A 22152-nucleotide genomic window follows, 5' to 3' on the forward strand; every position below is an offset into this window, starting at 1 on the left:
CAATTATTTCCAATTCATGATGATATTTATACTCTTTCTCTTTAACTCATAGGGATTTTAAAGAATCACCATCAATAATTTGATCATCATTATCCAAATTGATTCTCACAATAAATTAATTTGGTCTCTTTTTGTTGTTGTTGTTAAACAATTTAAAAGGTTTCTTTTTACTTTCCTCTCTCTTAATCATTTCCTCTTTCTCATGGTTTGCTGATTAACTTAATTCACTAATCATTATCATCATCAATAAAGTTTAATTTGCACAATTAGTTAATTTTGACCCAATTAAAATAACAAATCAAGTGCTGTTGATGATGTTGACCATGATGTTGTCTCACTTGGCTCAGCTGGTTTAATCATACCAAATGATGTATCATCTTGATCAGCTGATTGATTAGATTCATCATCATTAATTAAATCACTATTTGATGATTTAATATTATCACTTTCACCTTTAATTACCCTGGAAACACCCAATTGAAATGAAGTGGATTCACTTGATAGAAATGTTGGTTTGTATGAAGCCAATCCGCCTGAAAAAGCTCCTCCTAAGGTTGTATTGTTTTAAGACTTGATCCATTGGTTGATTGTTGTATCACAGATTCATCTGGATTAGTTAATTGTTGGCAATTAGATCCAAAATTGATTGTCATGGATTCTTCAATGAATGATGCTTCCGATGGATATTCAAATGTCGATGTAGCCTTATCATCAAACGAAATTGTTAACTTCTTATTACGTTTGATTAACATTGATCCACCGTCGATGATTATATTTTCACCCTTAAATGTGATTCCACTGGGCTTTGGTACTTCCGTTGATCCGGTGTAATTGTAATCATCTTCATTATCATCAGATCGACCACCGATACTTGATGATGATGATGGAGGACGAACCACGGAAAAAGGTGGACTATGAACGGCCACATTGGCCTTAACATTTTTACCTCGAAAATCAAAAATCATTGTGGTTCCCGATGATGGTTGAGGTTTAGATGTGACTGTTGATGTTATCGTTGGTGGAGATGATGATGATGATGATGATGATGAGGGATAACAACGAGATTTAATTGGTCCATTGGTTGGATTTTCTTTGTTAATCATTGGTGTATTATTAATGGTCTTCTCAACAATTTCAACCCTTTTATTATTAGAAATTGGTTTACTATTATTGATAGAGTGATTAATTTTATTCCTATCCTTATTAGTATTATTGTTATTGTTATTATGGTGATTAGTTGATTCACTTGTAATGGTTGTTGCTGTTGGTGATGATGAAGTTAACTTAGTTTCACTGGGAAGGCAATTAAAATCATTATTTGTTTGATCCTTAGTAATTAAATTATGATTATTACTATTGAGAGTGTTGGTCACATTCAATGGTGGAAAAACTTTCTCAGTTGATTTTTCATCGCATTTGCTGTTATTAATTGTTGATTTCCAACGATTATGATGATCTTCATTTAAATCTAATTGTATTGGTTTAATATTGGCAATTGGTTTATTGGTTATCATTGAGCTGGTTGTTGTTGACACTGTTGATGTTGATCTTTGATCCGAGTTAATCTTGTGATTATTGATTAAAGATTTATCTATTTCCTCATCGAGAGATGGTGAATATGGTTGATTAATTGTAGACATTTTTGTTGATTTTAATTGTTGACTTGAAATCAATGGGCAACCATCAATTGTATCACCATCATTACTTTTAATTGTTGTTGAATTTAAATCATCACCATTGATACACTTTTTTGAACCATTTGAAATTAAAGGTGACGGTGGGACAAATGATGAAGATGATGGTGATAATAACAATGGTGAAGATGAGGAAGATGATCGAGATGAAGGTGGCGATGATTCATCTGATTTAGAGTTAATTAACTTTGGCTTAAGTGTTAATTGTGATGGCAATGAAGGTTTACTTTTGTTAACCAAACTTTTTGATGAATTATTATTGTGAGTTGTTGAATCTTTAGATCCATTGATTGTTGATGATGATTTTCCACTGTTAATTTTATTCTTATTTGATTCATTTGGTGACAATTTACCGATTGGCTTTATGGCACTTGAATAATTGTTAACATTCACATGGTTTAATTCAACGTTTAAAGGTGATTTCTTGGTGATCAGGAAAGGTGGTTTTGGTGGAAGTGCTGGAGATGTTGGTGAAGAGCTTGTTCCTGAATTGTTAATCAATCGATTGTTGTTACTATTATGATTATTGTTGTTGGCGGTGTTATGATTATTATTAATCGTTACTTTATTAACTGTGATCTTTTTCTCGATGCTACTCAAAACTGGAGGCTTACGACGAATGGCACTATTAGATGAACCATAGATTCCACCTTTACGATAAGCTTGTGTACCATTATTATTGCGGGAATCACTTTCATTTGGTGAACAATTTGAATGGTTATCATTATTGTTGTTGTTGTTGTTGTGGTTTATGTTACTTGAACTGTTATCATTAGTTGGTGGTGTTGTTGGTTGATTAGATGATGATGATGGTGACAATGGTCCAGTTAAAGGTGTTGGTGAAACTGAATTAGTTTCAAATATTTTCTTACAATTTTTAACTGTATCCGGTTTGGGTAATTCATCTTGAGCCAATTTCCGGGGTCCATGATTAACTTGATCACTATTGTTGTTGTTTACTGTTGTTATATCAGCGATCATTTTTTTATCTAAGGTTAAGGTTGATGGTGTTGAAGATTTGTGTTTCATTTCACTTGGTGGTGGTAAACTATCAACAACGATAGTATTGGTATCCTCCGAGGACATTTTCTTACATGTATTGTAGATGCTGGTATGAGTGTTGGTGGCAACAGTATCAAGAAAATCTTGTTGCTTGATCACAAGGTGATTATTAACTTGAGAGACACTGTTAACCTTGTTACTTGGTATTGTTGTTGTTGTTGTTGTTGTTTGTGGTGGTGGTGGTGAATTAACACTGGCTCGATTATTATTATTGGTTGACTGAAATCTTGATTGTTGTTGATTAGTCGACGAAACTGTTAATGGTAATGGTAAAGGTTCACAGTTTTCAGATCCTGAAATGTTGGACGAAAAAGTAGAAGTAGAGTTTAAATTACAAGTAGGTGAAGTTAGTCGAGTTGAATTTAGATTTGAATTATAACAATTAGCACCAACTATTGTTGTTGAAGAAATGGTAGAAGTAGTAGTGGTGGGGGATGTGGATGTCGATTTAGATGTGGTGATGGTGGTTGAATTATTATAATTAATATTATTACAATCAGTGAAAGTGGAAGCTGATGAAGTAGAATTAGAATTAGAAGTTGTTGATTTAGTTGAGTTCCTTGATTCTAATAGGAGAGTCTCAACGCTTTGGGCTCTTTTCAATAGTCCATCACAATTATATCGATGATTGTGGTTATGATAGATGGATGAATGTTGATTTAAATGATGGTAATGATTATTTTTAATTGGCTGTTGTTCATGTTTTCTATAATTTCTCCCTGAAGATGAAGAGGATGAAGAAGAGGATGATGATGATGATGATGATGATGACGATGATGTAAAACCATTTATCGTCCGGGAACCTATGAGGCAACAAGAGTTTCGTTTCTCTGGTGCTATGGTTGGTGTTGGAGTAGAAGATGATGATTGAAATGTTTTCCCATTAATTGATCCTTTGTTAATATTATTATTAATTATACCAACACCCTCACTCTCACTCTCACCAACACCAACACCAACACCAAGACCACCATCAGGACTACCAATTACAACAGCACTTCCATTTAAGTCTATACCAGAATCAACACCATTGTGATTATTACCTTTGGTATGATTAGATTGTGAAGAGTAATGATTATGATTATGATTATGATTAATTTGATTATTGGTAGTGTTGTTATTGTGATTGTTTCGATGATGATTATTGTTATTATTATTATTATTATTGCTTGTTAAATGATTATGTTGATGGTATTTAACATAATTAGGACCTTTACGAAGGCCATAATTGTTACCATTACAAGTACTATGGTGGAATAAGGGTGAAGATGAAGGTGAATCTCTATCGGCCAAATTTTCAAGAGAAGAACATCTTTTAACAACTGACCGGTGGTAACCATTGGTTCTAGTAGATGTTTGTAGACTGTATTGTAAAAATTTCGATCTCAATTTGTCCACAATTCCAGGTCCATATTGTAATTCATCTCCGTGTGTATCATCACCACAACTTCCACCATTAGAACCACCACCAGATAGAGGTGAGGATGAAGATTCCTTTGTATTACTACCACTCGAATTTGATTCCAATGAATAACTATTAGCGGAATTAGATCGATCCTTGGATAGATATGAATTTACACTTTTACCATTGGTAATTTGATGATTATTCTGATGATTAGAATGATAAACATTTAGGTTCTCATAATGATGACCATCCATATTATTCATAAACATGGTCATCTCCCGATTGGAATGATTAATTGTCATGGTCATTGGTTCACCATTAATTTGATGATTATCGGAATCAGCGACCATTTCAATTGATTGGTAACATTGGCCAAACGATTAAGGGTGTTTCTTGATGAGATTAGTTGGATTAAATTAACCGGATTAAATTTAGATAAGATTGTGAAGAAAATATATTTCTATTGTTGAACTAAACTTGGGATGATGAAGAAAACTGTTCAATTGTGAATTGTTGTGTTGTTGTCGTTCCAATTTAGAATAATAATTAAATTGAGAATCGATACTTCTATTGGTTTTAATTGTAAATTCAACAATTAAAAAGGTAAACAATCCAATTTTATTGGTAACCAAATCTGAGAAAAAAATAGAACCTTCAACATTAGATCCAATAGGATGAGAATTAGATAAACACTTTAATTGCTGTTAAATCGGTTGCCCTATTAACTAATTCAAATTCACTTGAATCAAAGCAATTAAATTAATCATCATGACAATTAAATTCTAAATTAAAGATGAAAATAAACATGGAAATACAAAGAAACACAGTGATCACAATTTTCCTTTGTTGTTACTTTAGAATCTTTGATGACCAGAAGAATTTTTTTCTTCTTTTCTACAAAAAGAATATTTTTAGAATTGTTAATTCTTATTCTTTAATTGTAATCGATGACAATGGAGACACAGATTATTAGAATTAAAGAGAATGACGATTAACTGATGGCGAAAATGTTGAAAATTCCTAATTGGAACTAAAGAAAACCGATGGAAACCAGAAGAATCACCATGACCAGAAAAAGAAAAAACCAACTGGTTGTTGATCTTTTTTTCTTTTCTTTTTTTTTCTCTTCTCTTTCTCTTCTTCTTACAATTTCTCTCTCTTTCTTTTATCTTCTCTCTCTCTCTTCTCTTTCTTGTTCTCTTGTATCAACTAATCACAATTACAAATAACTTTTGGTTGGTGACTGGTTACTGATGGAAAACAATTTAAACGATGCTGATGTTGATTCTCGTGATGGTAAACCGATTCTCTCAAAAGTTGATCACTAATTGTTGCCGATTCGCTTATAAAACTAAGGCCAACATCATCATTCTCTTTCTTTTCTTTCTCCATCATTTTTTCTTCTTTCTTTCTCTTCCTCAGGTGAACACCCTCTTTCTCTCTTCTCGTCAAACCAGCTTCTTTTCATCATCATCATCATCATCATCATTTCGTCTCTACCTTCATCTTCAGTCTCTCCAAAAATCAGATCTGGTTCCATTCAGCGCTTGATGTTACCACATCATCATCATCATCATCATCATCACAACATCATCATCATCATCTGAAGGTAAATTATAACAAGAGGATTTATCATCCGTTTCCTTTGACCGGATTGATGTAATTTTATCTTCTTCATGATGATGTTTCTGTTTTCGGGTGTCACTTTTATCACAATAAACACTCATTCCTGATTGTTGATTTCTCGTTGCCTTTGGTTCATTTTCATGTTTCTAATTGTCCAAATGAGAAATTCATTGATCAATTATTTCCAATACACTTTCTCATGATGATATTAATACTCTCTCTCTCTCTCTCTCTGTCTCTCTCACTCGTAGGGATTTTAAAGAATCACCATCAACAATTTAATGATCATCATCCAAATTGATTCAATGAGAATCAATTTGGTCTCTTTTTGTTATTGTTGTTCAACAATTTAAAAGGTTTCTCTTTCTTTTTCTCTTTCTTCTCTTACTAATCATTTCCTCTTTTCTCATGGTTTGCTGATTAACTTAATTTACTAATCATCATAATCATCGATTTGTATTGTGTAAGTTTAGTTTCATTCATCATCGATTTGTATTATTTGTATAATTTATGACCTCATTTAAGTTTATTTCAATTTTTTTTTTCGTAACATTAATATTAATCAATTTTATTTACCTTCCCATTAAGTTTCTAAGATTAATTCGTCTTAATTGTTTGGCACAATTAACTAGAGGAAAATTTTCACCCTTCAATGATTATTGATATTCAACTGATTCTCTCATGGTTATCGGTTTAATCAGAGAATTGATTGTTTATCTTTTGATTCCATTGGATTTATTTTACTTTCCATCAATATGATTAATTCAAAACAATTTACTTGATTATTATGACTTTTAATCATAATTAGTGAAAGTTAACCAGCATATTAGAAAAACAAACAATTCGATTGGAATTAGATTAATTGTTGATAAACTGAATTCACACTAATCACGTTTCCCTCTCGTTGATTGTTATTAAAGGTAATATTAGTTATCTATTGGTAATTGTTTGATTGGAAAAATCTAATTGATTGTTAACTTGATTGTATGACCTGTTTGAGTAAACATGATCAACGGAATCTTTGATTAATTGTTTCAAGTGATTTCCATTTAATTGTTGGTAAACAATTGGAAATCCAACTTTTTCATTTCTATTTACCGTTCATTTGATTTTCACTTTGAACGTTTTTTTTTTGTTTCATGTGATTTGAGGTGATTTTTAATTTTCAAATTTAAATCAACATGAATTTTGTTTCAAGGATAACAGTTAATTGTTGTAAGGTAAAAAGAAGAAAAAAAAATTAAGAATAAATCAAATTAATGTATATGTGTGAGAGAGTGTGTATGTGTAATGGTAAAGTATAATAATAGCGATACAACATTGTGAAAGTGTGTGGAGGAGAAACAGAAGAAATTGATTTGATTGTGATTAATGATGACCTTTTTTTCCTTGTGAGTTAATTATAATTTTTTTTTGATTTTCTTTTTGTTTAGTGTTTATGTGTGTGTGTGTGAATGGCTTTTCGATCATTGTATCATTTTTATCTTAAGATGAGAAAATGATGATAATTATCTGAATTAGTTGAAACTTGTTGCCATGTATAAGTCATCAGAGTTTGCATCGGCAGGTATTAATTGGTTATTGGGAGCCAATAATGTGAAACCAAAGTACATAAATGTACGAACTATTAAGTTTCGGTCAGGTTCTTTCTTGGGAATACAAAGAATGACATGGTCACAATTAAGATCTTCTTCAGCAAGTTCTAAAAGGTTAATAAATTCCTCTTTGGATATTTTTTGAATTAGATTTGCCTTTGCTCCTAAGTAAAGATTGCCAGACCATAAAATGGAATCCAATGCAATTCTGCCATGATCCAAGGTGTTGAATATAAATTTCAACCAAATGGGATGATCTTCTGTCTCCTTCAACACTTTCTCAAGGTTATTTATATGGTAAGGAGAATGTAACTTCCCCACACCACTGCGCATCTCTATTTCGATTAGGGTGATGTTGTTAGCAGTGTTGTGGGGCGCATCAGGAGCACCACAGTGGGCCCTCGCCGAGGTGCATTGACGACTTTGGTTGTAGACTAGGAATACCCTGACTACTATTTTTTAACGTTTCTGTAAAATGACGAAGAATAAAGAAAAAATAGAAAACAATTTCGCATCATTAGAATAGAATAGAATAGAATCAACAGAACAAAAAGAACAAGGGGGATAAAAAGAGAAGTGTAGAAGGTTAAGATAAAATAGAAAGAGCTAGAAAAATGGAGACAGAGAAAAAACGAAAGGAAAAGAGGATAGAAGAAGACATAAACACAGAAAGATAAACAAAATTATAGAGAAAGAGACAGATATTGGAAAAGAAGCTAAGAAAGCTAAATGGAAAAGGGAAAAGAAAGAGAAATACTTACCATCAATTAGTACTCGTTTACTATCCATCGTTGACATCAAGGTTGTAAATCGCTCTCACTGCAATAGAAAATGAAAAATAAAATAAAATAAAAGGTGAAAGATTAGAATTGCGATCAAGAGAAATACGAAGCACAGAAAAAAAGGATGAAATTTGAAGAAAGAAAAAAGATAGAAAGACAAATCGAAAGAAAGAAAAATAGAAAGATGGAAAAACACTTAAAGAATAACCAACCAAGAGAAATGAATCAAGAAAAGCAGCTGATGAAATGGTTGCTGAATGATGATAATCTGAAGATTTTCAATTAGCAGGGAAGAATTTATTGTAGAAAAAAAGAAAAGAGATTATCTAATATCAAGTACAATCAGAAGAGAAAACAAATGTCACACAAATAAAAGTAAAATCAATTGCGACGATGATTTTATGAGAGAGAGAGAAAAATATCTTCTAATCCACAGATAAAACGAGAGAATAAAACAAAAAAGAGAATAGAATTTTCCATGATCAGTTCATCGAATCTCCACCAGATGGAGTAGAATAGAAGATTAATTTTGTTCAATTATTGTGGTAAACAATTAATTATTCTTTTAAAGTTCAAATTAAATTAGAATGAAAAAAATTCAAAAATATAAGTAGAGTTGATACTCGGTGAAAGAAAACCAATTGTTGATCAAATGATTAAGTCCGAATTAAACTTAATTGATTATCATGATGATCAAATTAGTGATTAAGTTAATTTTATACTTTATGAATATACAATATTAATACAGTCGAAGATGAAGATGAAGACGAAGATGAAGATGAAGATGAAGATGAAGGTATGAAGGTGGAGATGGAGACGAAGATGATTAAGTTGATTAAGAACTTTACAAATTTCAATGGAAAAAAATTAAATGATCAGAATAAAGAGATTAAGTGTTAATATTTAAAAATTTCAACTAATTGTTTCTCAGTTTTGTTTAGTTATCGAAACAATCAAGTTCAACCCTTTCATTATGTTCAATCAAATCGTTGACCTCAAACCTACAAATTTTGCCTCGAAAATTAGTACCGAGGGTGAAAGTGTCGATGGTGTTACTTTTTGTCAGAAAGTTGGTTTATTACCAAAGTTAATTAATTATAATTGTTTTAAGTGTGAAGGTAAAATGGTACCAACTAAATCCAAACAAATGAAACTCGGATACTCTTTTCGGTGTAATAAATGTCGAAAAAGTTTATCTTGGACACACAAAACTTGGTTCGAAGGAAAAAAGTTGAGTTTAATTGATTGTTTAATTCTAATTTTTTATTGGTGTTTTAATTTCGGTGTCAAACAAGTATCAATTCTAACTGGTCTGAGTGAAAATACTGTTGTTGATTATTTTGATTCTATTCGTAAGGTGTGTGTTGATGCTGTTGTTAATAGTGGTGAAAAATTAGGCGGTGTTGGTGAAACGGTTGAGGTCGATGAGACGCACCTTTACACCCGAAAATATAACAAGGGTCGTTTATTAAGTACCGAAAAGGAACAAATTTGGTTCGTTGGAGGTATTCAAAGGAGTACTAAAAAAGTATTTGTAGTTCTTACCAAAAAGAGAAGCAAAGTTCAACTTAATCCAATAATCGAGCAGTGGGTCGAAAAAGGAACAACAATAAACACGGATGGATGGAGAGGATACAACGATTTATCCTCATTAGGTTACGAACACTGTGTTGTTAATCATAAAAAAAATTACGTTGATCCAATAAGAAAAGAAGTTCATACACAATCAGTTGAGAATCTTTGGAAATTAATTAAAGATATTGTTCCTAAATCAGCCAATGGAAAGATGCGAGATGATCATTTTTTCGAAGCAATTTATCGAATCAACTATTTACGAGGTCTAAATACCACCGAAAAGTTTTTCAAGATATTAAACTTAATTTCTACATGGTATCATGGCCCGTTCGGTTCTCAACCCTCTTCACCATCTCCATCTTCATCTTTGTCTTCATCTCAATCATCATCTACACATTCATTGCAATAATTATTAGTTACAGTGAAAATTAACTATGTACAAAATTAACTTAATCATCAATTTGATCATCATCTTAATCACTAAGTTTTAATTAAACTTAATCATTTAATCATCTTCATCACCATAACAATCAACAAATTAATCACAATCACTACCACCACCAAGTTCAAATACGACTTGTGCATCTAATTAACAATTAATAAATTATCATTTTAGTCAAAGTGTTGATTTACCTTCACTTATATTTTTGAATTTTTTTTTGTATTCTAGTTGCTAAGTTCCTTAATTTGGATTTGACAGAAATTTGGTCATATAGTGTAAATAACAGAGAGAAAAGTTTAATCAGTTTTCAACTCTAATTAGTAATTCTTATTTAATTAATGAAAAGTGATCAATTAAATAGTAGAAATACTGTGAAATAATTAACAATCGTTTCAATTAGTTTCTTTTCATGAAAATATCTCATGTAATATCAATTCTTGGATTTTGATCTCAAAATTTGCTTTAACTGAATTAACATTGGATTCAATTCATTAAGACTTGATCCCATTTCTGTGTTAAAATCCATCTTGGATTACGATTAATTTTGTTCTATTCTAAAAAGTAAACAATTAATTATTCTTGATAAAGATCAAATTAAATTCGGGGAAATTTGATCGGAAACAAGTTAATTGTTTGAAATTTAAGTTAATTGTTCTAATTGTAAAATAAGAATTTACTTGGTTGTGAAAAGAGAGAAACGCAATTTAAACGCTAAACTTTGGTGAAGCTTTTGTTGGTTTGGATGATTAAAAATTTCCCTTGTTGATTGGAAAGCGTTTAATTGTAATCCGGTGATGTATTTTTCTTTCTTCTAATTGTGTTTGATAATTTAATCACTTAATTGTAGATAATGTTTACTTGTTTTCTTTGTTTTCATCAACAAGAATGTTGATTAACCTTTGGAGTCAAAGTAACCGCCAAAATCTTCTGTTTCCATTGGGAAACCATCACAACCGTTTACACTTTCAAATTCAAACGATGGATTGGAGGGAATTGATTGACAAAACATTTTCTTTTTACAATTAATTCGAGTTAATTTATAATTAATTTATATTCTAACATTAATTCTACCTCATCTTTACCCATTTCAGTGTGTGAATCTTTTCTATCCAATTACATTTTGATCACCTTTTGATCCAATGAATTTGTAAATCTTTTTCTATCTTTCTCTCTCTCTCTATCTGTCCACCATTTCCCTCTTTTCTTTGTTTCAATATTTTCTTGATTGTGAAAACTTGTATTCCTAATTTCTATTGTAATTATGGGTATTCAAGGGCTACTTCCATTCTTGAATTCTGCCAGCATGAGCGTTAATATAAGCGAATTAACTAATTGTGTTGCCCTGGTTGACGTTTATTGTTGGTTACACAAGGCTGTCTATGGATGCAGTGAGGATCTTTATCACAAAAAGGAGACCAGTTACTATGTTGACTATTGTTTGTATAAAGTTGAATCTCTTAGGAAAATTGGTATCAAATGTATCCTTGTATTTGATGGATTAAACCTTCCATCCAAGAAAGTCACCGAAGAAGCTCGAAGAAGGTATTTAGATTACATTGATTACAATCTTTTTTCATTTTCTCAAAAGACAAACATCATCATCAACATCACGCGATCTTAATCATAAACAAACCAACATTTTTCACTTCTTGGATCTTTTTCCTGTGTTATTATTATCTAATAACTTTATTTGTGCCAACAAACATCAACTGTTATTCACTTTCAAAGTTATTAGTTACGTTACTTTCTCATTTTTACTAAATTTATTCTCTCTCTCTCTTTTCTCCCCTTTGTAATCTTTTCTTTGATAATCATAGGAATCGTGAGAAGACAAAGGAAAGAGTTCAACAACTCATGTTAGAGGGAAACACTCGTGAAGCGGCTGATTTAATGAAAAGATGCATCGATGTTACTCCAGAAATGGCCAAGAAGTTGATTGTTGCTTGTCGTAAACATAAGATTGATTATATTGTTGCTCCATATGAAGCTGATGCTCAAATTGGTTATTTGATGAAGAAAAAGATTGGACATTTTGTCATAACCGAAGATTCTGATCTACTCCTATTTGAATGTGACTTTGTCTTGGTAAAATTGGATAAACTTGGTAAAGGTGTTCTTATCCGACGAAGTAAAATTCCCGATTGTTTGGGTCCCAAATCGAGTAATTTTACCGTTGAAAAATTCCGCCGTATGTGCATCTTATCAGGATGTGATTATCTTCAGAATTTACCTGGTATTGGATTACAGAAAGCGAAAAAATTTTTCGGAGTTACTATGAATGAGGATATGAGAAAAGCTTTACCAAAGGTTCCCTCTTATCTTAAGATGAAAGGATTAAAAGTGGATAAAGATTATATCGAAGGATTTATTCGAGCTGAAAATACTTTCAAATATCAACTTGTTTTCTGTCCAATTGAACGTAAATTAGTTCCTCTCAATCCTTATGATGATTCTATTGATCAAAATGATATTGATTATGCTGGTAAAAAATTTGACAATGAACTAGCTCTTCAATGGGCTTTAGGTAATGTTGATAAGAAAACAATGAAAGTTAATGACTATTGGTTGCCTGAAGACTTTTATGATTCGAGGAATGAGAAAGACGATTCCATTTGGTCAATCAACTATAAACCAAGAGAAATTAATCCCTTAGAGATTCGTTATGCTGGTAGAATTGATTTTGGTGAATTACCGGCTACTCCTCTTACTCAATCAAATGTTTTCTTTTCCCAATCTCCATTTTCATCACAAAAACGATCTTCCAATGAACCTTCACCAAGTGCCAAAAGAATCAGTATTGACTCCAGTTTACTTGATACCTACAAAGAATCAAGTCAAAATGATTCTAGTGATGGTGATATTGTTAAATCTCGTCACTTTTTTAGCGCTGAAATTGATGATGGAATTAAAACTAAATCACTTGATGAACTTATCGAAGAGCGGGACAAAAGACGTAAACGATTATCTTTTTTGTGTACACTTAAAACTGATTCATACGAAGAAGAAGATAATGATTCTTGTAGGCAGTTGAAACCTGAAATTCCAACACCACCCAGTTCACAATCATCAATCTCTTCAAGCCAATCATCAGTTGCTTCCTCATTATCTTCACCATCTCCACAATCATCACAATCTTCCCAATCACTGCCCAATCCGATTGATCTCGCTGAACCAATTACTCGAATCACACCGCCATCGGAAAAGAAATCAGATACAAAGGGAACCAAAAATACTACGTTAAATTTAATGGAAAGATTTGCATTCAGGAAAAAACTATGATTTTATTACCTCAACAATTTATTTGCTGGTTAACAATCAGAAGATGAAACAACTAAATTGTTATGCCATTAGCTCATTTTCAAGCTAAAATTGTGATTCTTTTTATACCTTAAATTGACTTTCTAAATACTCTTACCACTCGATTAACATTAATGACAAACATTTTCTTTTTTTACCCAATTGTAAAAATGTGAAATTACATTTGAACTAACCAATTATTATGATTATTATTTTTCACCGTTCATTTAAATCTTAATCATCTTTTCATCTCATGTGTCCAATCAACTCAGGAATGGTCAAGCAAATTAGGAAAATGAAAGAAAATCAAGATTTACTTTTTTATAAATGGAAATTTTTTATTTTCGCCAAATGATTTATAAACTTTTTCTACATCAACAAATTACACCGTTGACAATTCACCCGATTGATTGTCTTAACTTTCTCTCAATGGATTAATACTCATGATGATTTCAAGTGTTTACCATCGACTTTGGGACCAATTTCATCTTCATCTTCATCTTCATCGTCTTTCCAACTCTGTTGTCCATTGATGAACAAATCAAAGAAATAGAAACTAAAACTGATCATAGTTCCCCAATATTGAAGGTTAATTAATGACTTGATGACGCCGTCACCTTGGCAAACGGGTGAATCTAAGCCCCAAAGTGCCTGTTTATAAACATAATAACGGGTGAAGATTTGAATTGCAATATTCCAATGGTGCCAAGTTTGATAATGAACGGGAATAAAACCACCGCACTTGAGTGTTTGATGAGCATAATAAGTGATCATTGAAAGGCCATCGAGAAAAGTTGGATAAGTGAAAAAGTTACCACATTGATACTTGAGCGGTAGAATGGCCAACAAATGAACGATAGCACCTTCGGCAGCAATTATCCCCGAAAAGGGTGGCCTTTTACCGGCAACTTTGTACATCAACGGTTCAAGGAAACGGATCATCTTCAAATAGTTCAAAGCAACGGCCATTAAAACGGTCAGTGTGGCCTTAGGATCAGTGGCGTTCACATCGATCGGTGAACAATCCCAAAAGGTTGAATATTGATTGGTAGCATAATAAGATATCGCTAATCCAGTTCCATAGCAACCGAACATGAAACCGTTGTAGATAACGATAAAAGCCTCCATGGGTCGATAAACTCCCCTGGTTTTCTGGAATTTGGGTAACCAGATGAAATAAAGCGACGAAAGGGCAACATAGACCAACGAGAGAATCCAAACTTTACAATAAAATGTGAAGAAGTTTGAAGTTCGAGGATCACCTTGGCCGGAGATGTTGAATATTCGAGACATGTGATAATCGGGAGTTAGAAATTGAAGATCCATGGTTATTAGTTTAATCTCTCGTTGATTATTACTCGGCAATAATTTGATGAACAATTAAGAAAAAAGAGAAAAGAGACTCGATTTAATTGCACTAAAAGTTAGAAATAATCATTATGAGCGAAATGAAAAGTTTCCAACCAATAATTGTAAAGAATTAACAAATGAACAATTAAGAGGAGGAATCGATACTTTGCAGCGATGATTAGTAAATTGTCAAAAATATTTTCCCTGATTGTCAGCAAATTATGAACATGAAGTTTTCATCCTTGTTCAATTGTTACAAAATCGTCTGCTGATTGTGATTGTTTTATTTACCAAAATGAAAGTGTGGGCAGTTAATGTACTAAAATTAATTTAATTGTTTCTTTCTCAATCGTCAATGATTTAATGTTACAAACTGATTGTTCTTACCTTCAAATCGGATTTACTGTGATCATCGCAATCTGTTAATTTAGTTTAACATCATATTGACATGGAGAGACATTTTCAGGAAGAAATTGACTGACAATTTGCCCAACAATCAACTGATTTGTTTACCTTTCTGTGTGTAGGTTAACTAAGACGTTGAACAATCATCTTTGTATATTGACGTTATTTGTAAATTATCAAGATAATAGGATTAACTGATTATCATCAAGAAGAAAAGGCAAAACAATTAATTTATTTCTACTCTTCTAATATTTAAATTACAATTTAAAAATTAATTCTTCCAATATAATTAATGACAAAATGTTCATATGTAAATTAACCAACTAATTATTACGTATCCGTCCTGATTAATTATCCAAATCAGTGATTCTCAACAAACACATATCCGGTTTAATTGCTGTCAAATGCTGTTCATCATGTATGAACAATCAACCGTAAATTGATAATTGTCACGTTAATGACCCAAGTACCAACTTAATCAATGAACCAAACTATTGATTTAATTAAGTTTAACAACAATAATACTGATTAAATTTAAATCTTCGGGAAATCTATTTCATTAATGCTCATTTCTTGGAAATTATTGATTAGCCTAATCAAGGGGAAGAAAAGTTAATCAAGTTTCCATTTTGTCATCAATCAACTAATCACCATAATTAACAATTAACCAATGAAATCAGAGTAACAATTTACTCTTTTGTCTACAATTAACAGAGAGAAATGAGAAAAATCAATTGGATGTGTTTTTCTAACAATCTTACCAATCTATTACTTGGAAATAGATTAGCCAGATAATCAGAATTCTCGATTGGTTTTATCGATTTAAACTTTAGTATTTCGAAAATAATTAAAGTTAATTGTTGATTTTTTTTTTTTTCGAAGAAAATTGGACTTCGCCCTCTGGTGTTCTTTTTTCGAACTAATCGGAATTTCGGCTAAGCTCTGGTTCTGTTTGTATTCATCTTTGTTTATCTTTGAATAATAATTAACTTTAATTGTTTCGTTTTCTATTCCAATTACTTGATTAATTGTGTGTCTCTATTGGATTAAAATTCGAGATTCGTTTGTTCAAAATTCTACATTTTCATCTTTAATCTTAATCGATTCCCAGCATAAGCTGCTTCTTTTTTTCTCTAATTTATCTCTTCATCTCTTCTGGTTTTTACATTTGATTTTCTAATTGTTTTCATTTTTCTCCTTCATTTAACTTTCAATTTTTTTCTTCTTCTTCATTGTTATTGTTAATTGTTTACTTGATAGTGAGATTAGTAATTTAAAACAATCTTTGATTATGTCGCTGATAGAAAATGATCAACAAGATTTGAATGATGGTATCAATTCAATTGGTCTATCCAATGGTTGTTCTGATAAAAAATCATCGATTTGTAATAACAACAACAAATGGGTTCGCTTGAATGTCGGTGGAACCATTTTCATGACCACTCGATCCACAATTTGCCGTGATCCCAAATCCTTCTTGTACCGATTATGTGAAGAAGATCCTTCTCTTGGTAGTGATAAGGATGAATCAGGGGCTTACCTTATCGATCGCGATCCAACCTATTTTGGTCCAATTTTAAATTTCCTTCGTCATGGTAAACTAATCATCAATAAAGATCTTTCCGAAGAAGCCGTTCTGGAAGAAGCAGAATTTTATAACATAACCGATTTAATCAAAATATGTAAACAACGTATCAAAGAGTCCAAACAAAATAGTGATAATGAGAAGCACGTTTACAGGGTAATCCAATGTGGAACCGAGGAACTCACCCAAATGGTTTCAACGATGTCTGATGGTTGGAAATTTGAACAATTAATTCCTATACCCAATGGATTTGGTTCTGGTGTTGAATTTCTGTGCGTTGTTTCAAGAGAATGTACCAATTCAATCAAAATACCCGATGAACTTTCCGAACGGGTTAAAATGATGTTACAACAACGATCTTCAATTTTAGGTTAACAACCAATTGTTTAATTTACTGAATTATGGTCAGTAAACAAACGGGTTAGAATTGCAGTTTATGTTGATTGTTGTAAACATACATGTTCACCTTTCTCATCATCTATCAACAATCATCAGTCTTATCATGAAAATTTCTCGTTCTCTTTTCATGGATAATCGTTTGGTGTAATTAACTAATTGTCACCATTTCAACATTGTCTTTGTCTTTCTTTGATTTTCAAGCCTTGAATTTCATTTTCATTATTTTCACTTTTCTCTTTTTAGATACAATTTTCTTCTAATAGTCATCAAACTCACCCTTCTATTCCTGACAATTAACTAATTGATATGCTTTCTCTTGAGATCCATTTTCTTAATCTGTTAATTTTAATCCTCTTTTTATAATTGAAAGGAAACAAAAGCTTCACACTAATTAGAAATACTCCTGTTATATATTGGAATCAGAATGAATTCTCACTCAGGATTTATCTGGATTAAAGACCATCATCATCCATGGACAATAATCAACAATTAAATTGTTAACAAGATTAGCTAACAATTGGTTAGGATTCATAAAGATGGCAAGCAAAAGCAAATTGAAATCAAATCAATTTATCGTCAAAAACAAAATGCAAACTGATTTACTTGATCATCTTAATTGTTTATTGACAATTTCACCTTTTAATTTAATTGGTCTTTGATTGGATAAATTTTGTTTCAAATTATGCAAGAGAGACATTGAATATGCTTTAAATGATTTAACACTAATTGAGAAGCAAAATTAATTGTAATAATAATTGTTTAACCGAAATTCATTCATTTGATAATTTTTAAGTGATGTCTTAACTATCACAATTTTGTATTTCACTAATCAACTCACCAAATGATTAAAAACTTGTACAATTTAAGTTTCTTCATCAACAGTGAGTGTTGATTGTTGAATTTTGATTAAGCTATTTAAACAATTACTTAGAATCAAAAATCAATGGAGATTAATTCAGTTCATTTTGGAAATATTTTAATTGATTAATTAGCCATAATTGTTATTTTCTTTTGTATATGAAAACCACAATTAACTTAATTGTTGTGATAAATGTTTCCTCTTATGAAATGGTAACATTAGCCAAGATGAAAATAGTAATTAAAGTAACATCTGATAGATTAACCCAATTAGGAATGAATGTAATTTGATTTAAATTGTTGGAGAAGGTGAAAGTTGATATTAGCCAGATTAACGATTAACGGATGAGATTAAGTACCAAATTAAAGGTTACTTTAAATGCGATTGGAAGAGATTTCAATTGATTCTAGAAATTGGTCCCATTGATGGTTGAATTCTGATTGAGGTAATGTCATGGTGGAAATTTTGAAATGTCATGAAGTTGGAAATGTAACAATTAAAAGTGGAATTAAATTATCTTGTGTATATTGGAAGAGATCTTGGTGAGATTTGATCTTAATTGTGAGAGAAGAGGTTAAAAATTGAAACGATCACATTGAAGACAAAACAAAGGTAACAGGCACAGGGTAATTTTGTTTACCATGGGAGACAAGTAAAATTTGATTAATCACAATATTAATTAATAGATATGGTATAGAAATGGAGATTGTTCTTGATTCTTTGCTAAAACAACAACTGGATAATCATTTTGGTTCAAGTTAAACTATTGAGGTTGACGTCTCATCGATTAACATGGAGAAAACTTGGTTTCTCTAGTCATCCTAATCCTTGGTCCTCAAAGAATCCTTGAGGAATCTCTTCTTCCTGAAATATTTAGAAGAAAAAAGAACAAAAAATAAGAGATTAATAATTTTGTAAATGGAAAATGGCAACTTGATGATTAGGCGTGAATCTTACCTGAAGCATATCTTGGCTGCTGATTGCTTTGAGAACCAACTTTTTACTCGTCTCTTGAACCTCACCACCAATTAAAAATTCGTCCAGTATAAAATAAGCTTTCTCAAAGTTAAATATAATGTCCAATTCACAAACTGAGCCAAAATATTTATCCAACAGTTCAACATATCGGTGAATCAATTCCAAACAGATGAGCTCATTATCTTCTTGCTCGATTCCACAAAGAAAGTAAAGGCTAGCATACCTTTTGTAGCAAATTTTCAAATCTTTCCATTCGATGAAGTTACAATGCTTAGCTTTTCGAGATAAAGTTATCGTCATCAATTCTCTGGTAATTTTTTTCTTCATCTTATCCGAATGAGGAACAAACCATTTCTGTAGACGAAGTTTTCCTTGGCGACTAAAGAGTAACATAAAGTGAAGCATTTCGATTCAAGTTACCCCTTCGCTCCCAACAAGCAATGAAAAAGATCACCAATCAAACAAAACAAAAAGAAAGAAAAAAAACCAAATGAACACTAATCAAATCACTAAAAAGAAAATTAAATTCCTAAAAATTAAATGTCAACAAGAAATTTTCTTGAAGCAAATTTTTCATTCCAACAACATAGTAACCGAATCACGTGGTTACGGTTACCATGGTTACCGAAAGCGCGCCAATAAACCATTTTTCTTATTTTCTTTTCTCATTTTTTTTGTTCCAATTTTTTGTTTTGATTAACATTTGATTTGCCAATTACTATTTTCTTAATTTCTTTTGTTTTTATTTATTTATTCTAATTGAATGACCATAAACTATGTCATCTTTAGAATCTAAAGTTGTCACATGGATTCAAGAGGAATTTCCATTTTCTAATCTTAAAATAGGAGCAAAAGATGTAACCAGGTAATTTTGTTATTCGCTTTTCTCAAATTGTCATTTTTTCCTTGTGATTCTCGTTTTGATTAATATTATGTTTTTTACATCTTCTCTTTAGACTAATTACATCAAAAAATGGTCATCTTTATATTAAATTGCTCAGTTTACTTAGTGAAAATTTTAAATCTAAAAGGTAAGTTTTAAACAAAAGAGTTTAATCTTGGTTAATGTTTCCCTCTTTCTTGGTTAATCAATCAGCCATTTTTTTTTCTTGTTTTAATTTGAGTTATTGTTCTCTTTTTTCCCCAGTAAATTTAAAGCAATCAAAGATTCTTCAAGTTTAATTAGTGAAAAGAAGAAGAGAGATGCTCTTAAAAATGACCTTATCAAAGTGGAAAAAGGTTTAGGTGGTTTGTTATCTGCTGTCCACCAAGAGGAAAAAAGATTGGAACAGGAGAGACGAAAAACTGACATGATGAAGACGAAAGAGACTCTATTTAAATCTCTATCATCAGCTTTAGAAATGATTAAATTGTTCTGTGAAAGTTTCTCAAAAGCTCAAATTCCCCAGGTAGATGTTGACTCTCTTTTCAAAGAACAATTATCAATCAAAGATCTTTTCCCAAACGGAAGTGTAACCGTTTTCCAGACAAGACAAAGGCGAAAAGAAATCAACTACAACACAACTTTAGACGAAATTGTAAGTATTACAAATAGAAAATTAACAAAAAAAAATACATGGAACAATCAAACTAATCATTCTTTTCTCTGACAGAATAAAATGATCGCTAACATCAACACAATACTAACTGAATTGTCTAATCAACGTTTAGAAGTTCCGAAAATATCATTCGATCAAACATTTCTCAAGAATTTACTTGATCATGATTGTCACAAGTCGAATAATTCATTAGATGTTATCGGTACAATTTCCGTAAGTTGAATTTAGTTAATTTTTCGTTTTGAAAGATCAATTACCTGCAAATTATGATCGTTATTTACTTTTCTCATTTATTATTAGGTTCGAACTGATCATTCTAAGTCTTCAAATCATCGTTTTAATTTTGGTCTCTCAGCGCTTAAGTTGGTCAACGATTATGAGGAGCATCGATCAGCCCAAGAAACTAAATTGTTGGATAAATTGGAACAAGCATATTCACGAATGCAACGGTTGGTTGAAAGATTACCTTCGGTCAAAGCTTCTTGATTAGTGATCATCATCAAATTGATCTAAATCCAAGTAATCTGCATGGAAACTTGTCTAATTATTTACAACTAAAATATAATCTTAATCGAACCCAATTTGGAAGATTTAACAAACTTTTTCTTCAAAATAATGAAAGATAATCAGTTAGAGGAAAGAGGAGAGAGAAACTTATACAGATAAGACTGAATTCATTTTCAATCATTAACTCATTTTGATTACAATTTATTTCTTATACACCGGATTCACAATATCCAAATAGGATTAACAATGAAAACCGTAACAATAAAAAGCAACAATTGATCCTAATATTCACTGGTTGATTTTTATATATTTCGGTTAACATAAATGTTAATTAATAATTATAACTTTCTACTTTTGTTGTTTTTAAGATGTTTAAATCTGAAGAAAATTGGGATTAAAGATGTTGAAAGAAAATCGTAACATGATTAACATTCACTAGAGTAATTACATGTTGATTTCGTTTAATCCAAATCATCGACAACTAAATCAAGGATTCCTCCTTCAATTAATTCCTTGGCTCTTTTTGCATCATCATAATTTGCGAAAAATTCATTCATCCTCTTCTTCCTTGGTAACCAGAAAAAGGTATTCAATAAAAATCCACTGCCAAGAGAGATGGTAAGAGCCGCTAAGAAAGCATTTTGCATGGAATAACGATGTTGACCTCGAAGTGGTGGCTTTTCCAAACGTCCAGCAATTGTAGAACTAAATCTAGAACTTGTTCCTAACCGAATGGATCTAATCATCAACAATTAAAAATCAAATACAACATAAGAAAAGAAAACATTAGAAATTCGTGTCACCAAAAAATTAGAACAATTTAAACCTTTTATTTCATGGAAAATATCAAAATTCTCACCTTAAGACTCGAGAGGCGATCATCTCTATCCTTTAATTTAGATACAAAGTGAAGAAAAAAATTAATCACAGTTAATTAAATTCGATAAAATTAAATTGTTTCTTCAAAGGTCTTGGAAAGGACACAGAAAAAAAAGAAAACAATCAAATTCTAAATGTCACACTTATTCTTTT

At 31.2% G+C, this 22152-nt stretch overlaps 6 protein-coding genes and 1 long non-coding RNA gene across 7 annotated transcripts; 3 read left to right on the forward strand and 4 right to left on the reverse strand.

The window, feature by feature from the left end:
- Window positions 1–119: 119 nt before the first annotated feature.
- On the reverse strand, window positions 120–5888 carry LOC128386199 (probable cyclin-dependent serine/threonine-protein kinase DDB_G0292550). The gene is given in 3 exon segments (XM_053345195.1): window positions 120–566; window positions 569–4541; window positions 5748–5888. Coding segments are annotated over 3 exon segments (4395 nt in total). The 3' UTR covers window positions 120–285.
- Window positions 5889–7709: 1821 nt separating this feature from the next.
- On the reverse strand, window positions 7710–8605 carry LOC128386043 (uncharacterized). Its single transcript, XR_008324859.1, has 3 exons — window positions 8377–8605; window positions 8144–8201; window positions 7710–7850 (listed from the first exon to the last, which is right to left on the reverse strand). It is a non-coding gene; the product is annotated as an uncharacterized LOC128386043 (long non-coding RNA).
- A 2267-nt stretch (window positions 8606–10872) lies between these two features.
- LOC128386174 (exonuclease 1-like) lies at window positions 10873–13681 on the forward strand. The gene is made up of 2 exons (XM_053345167.1): window positions 10873–11723; window positions 11999–13681. The coding sequence occupies exons 1-2, from the start codon at window positions 11443–11445 to the stop codon at window positions 13458–13460; spliced, it is 1743 nt and encodes a 580-aa protein (XP_053201142.1). The 5' UTR covers window positions 10873–11442; the 3' UTR covers window positions 13461–13681.
- Window positions 13682–16168: 2487 nt separating this feature from the next.
- On the forward strand, window positions 16169–17417 carry LOC128386177 (BTB/POZ domain-containing protein KCTD5-like). The gene has a single exon (XM_053345172.1). The coding sequence runs from the start codon at window positions 16525–16527 to the stop codon at window positions 17191–17193; it is 669 nt and encodes a 222-aa protein (XP_053201147.1). The 5' UTR covers window positions 16169–16524; the 3' UTR covers window positions 17194–17417.
- Window positions 17418–18176: 759 nt separating this feature from the next.
- On the reverse strand, window positions 18177–19616 carry LOC128386178 (AP-1 complex subunit sigma-2-like). Its single transcript, XM_053345173.1, has 2 exons — window positions 19034–19616; window positions 18177–18940 (listed from the first exon to the last, which is right to left on the reverse strand). The coding sequence occupies exons 1-2, from the start codon at window positions 19457–19459 to the stop codon at window positions 18893–18895; spliced, it is 474 nt and encodes a 157-aa protein (XP_053201148.1). The 5' UTR covers window positions 19460–19616; the 3' UTR covers window positions 18177–18892.
- Window positions 19617–19721: 105 nt separating this feature from the next.
- Window positions 19722–21407, forward strand: LOC128386176 (uncharacterized). Its single transcript, XM_053345171.1, has 5 exons — window positions 19722–19919; window positions 20011–20085; window positions 20202–20592; window positions 20668–20826; window positions 20914–21407. Exons 1-5 carry the CDS (start codon window positions 19831–19833, stop codon window positions 21097–21099), a joined length of 900 nt encoding a protein of 299 aa, XP_053201146.1. The 5' UTR covers window positions 19722–19830; the 3' UTR covers window positions 21100–21407.
- LOC128386179 (uncharacterized) lies at window positions 21287–22140 on the reverse strand. The gene is made up of 2 exons (XM_053345174.1): window positions 21980–22140; window positions 21287–21858 (listed from the first exon to the last, which is right to left on the reverse strand). The coding sequence occupies exons 1-2, from the start codon at window positions 22000–22002 to the stop codon at window positions 21582–21584; spliced, it is 300 nt and encodes a 99-aa protein (XP_053201149.1). The 5' UTR covers window positions 22003–22140; the 3' UTR covers window positions 21287–21581.
- Between the last annotated feature and the right edge of the window lie 12 nt (window positions 22141–22152).

This window comes from Panonychus citri, unplaced genomic scaffold (genome assembly GCF_014898815.1).
Source record: "Panonychus citri isolate SS breed McGregor unplaced genomic scaffold, ASM1489881v1 Contig00063, whole genome shotgun sequence".
Classification (NCBI taxonomy): domain Eukaryota; kingdom Metazoa; phylum Arthropoda; class Arachnida; order Trombidiformes; family Tetranychidae; genus Panonychus; species Panonychus citri.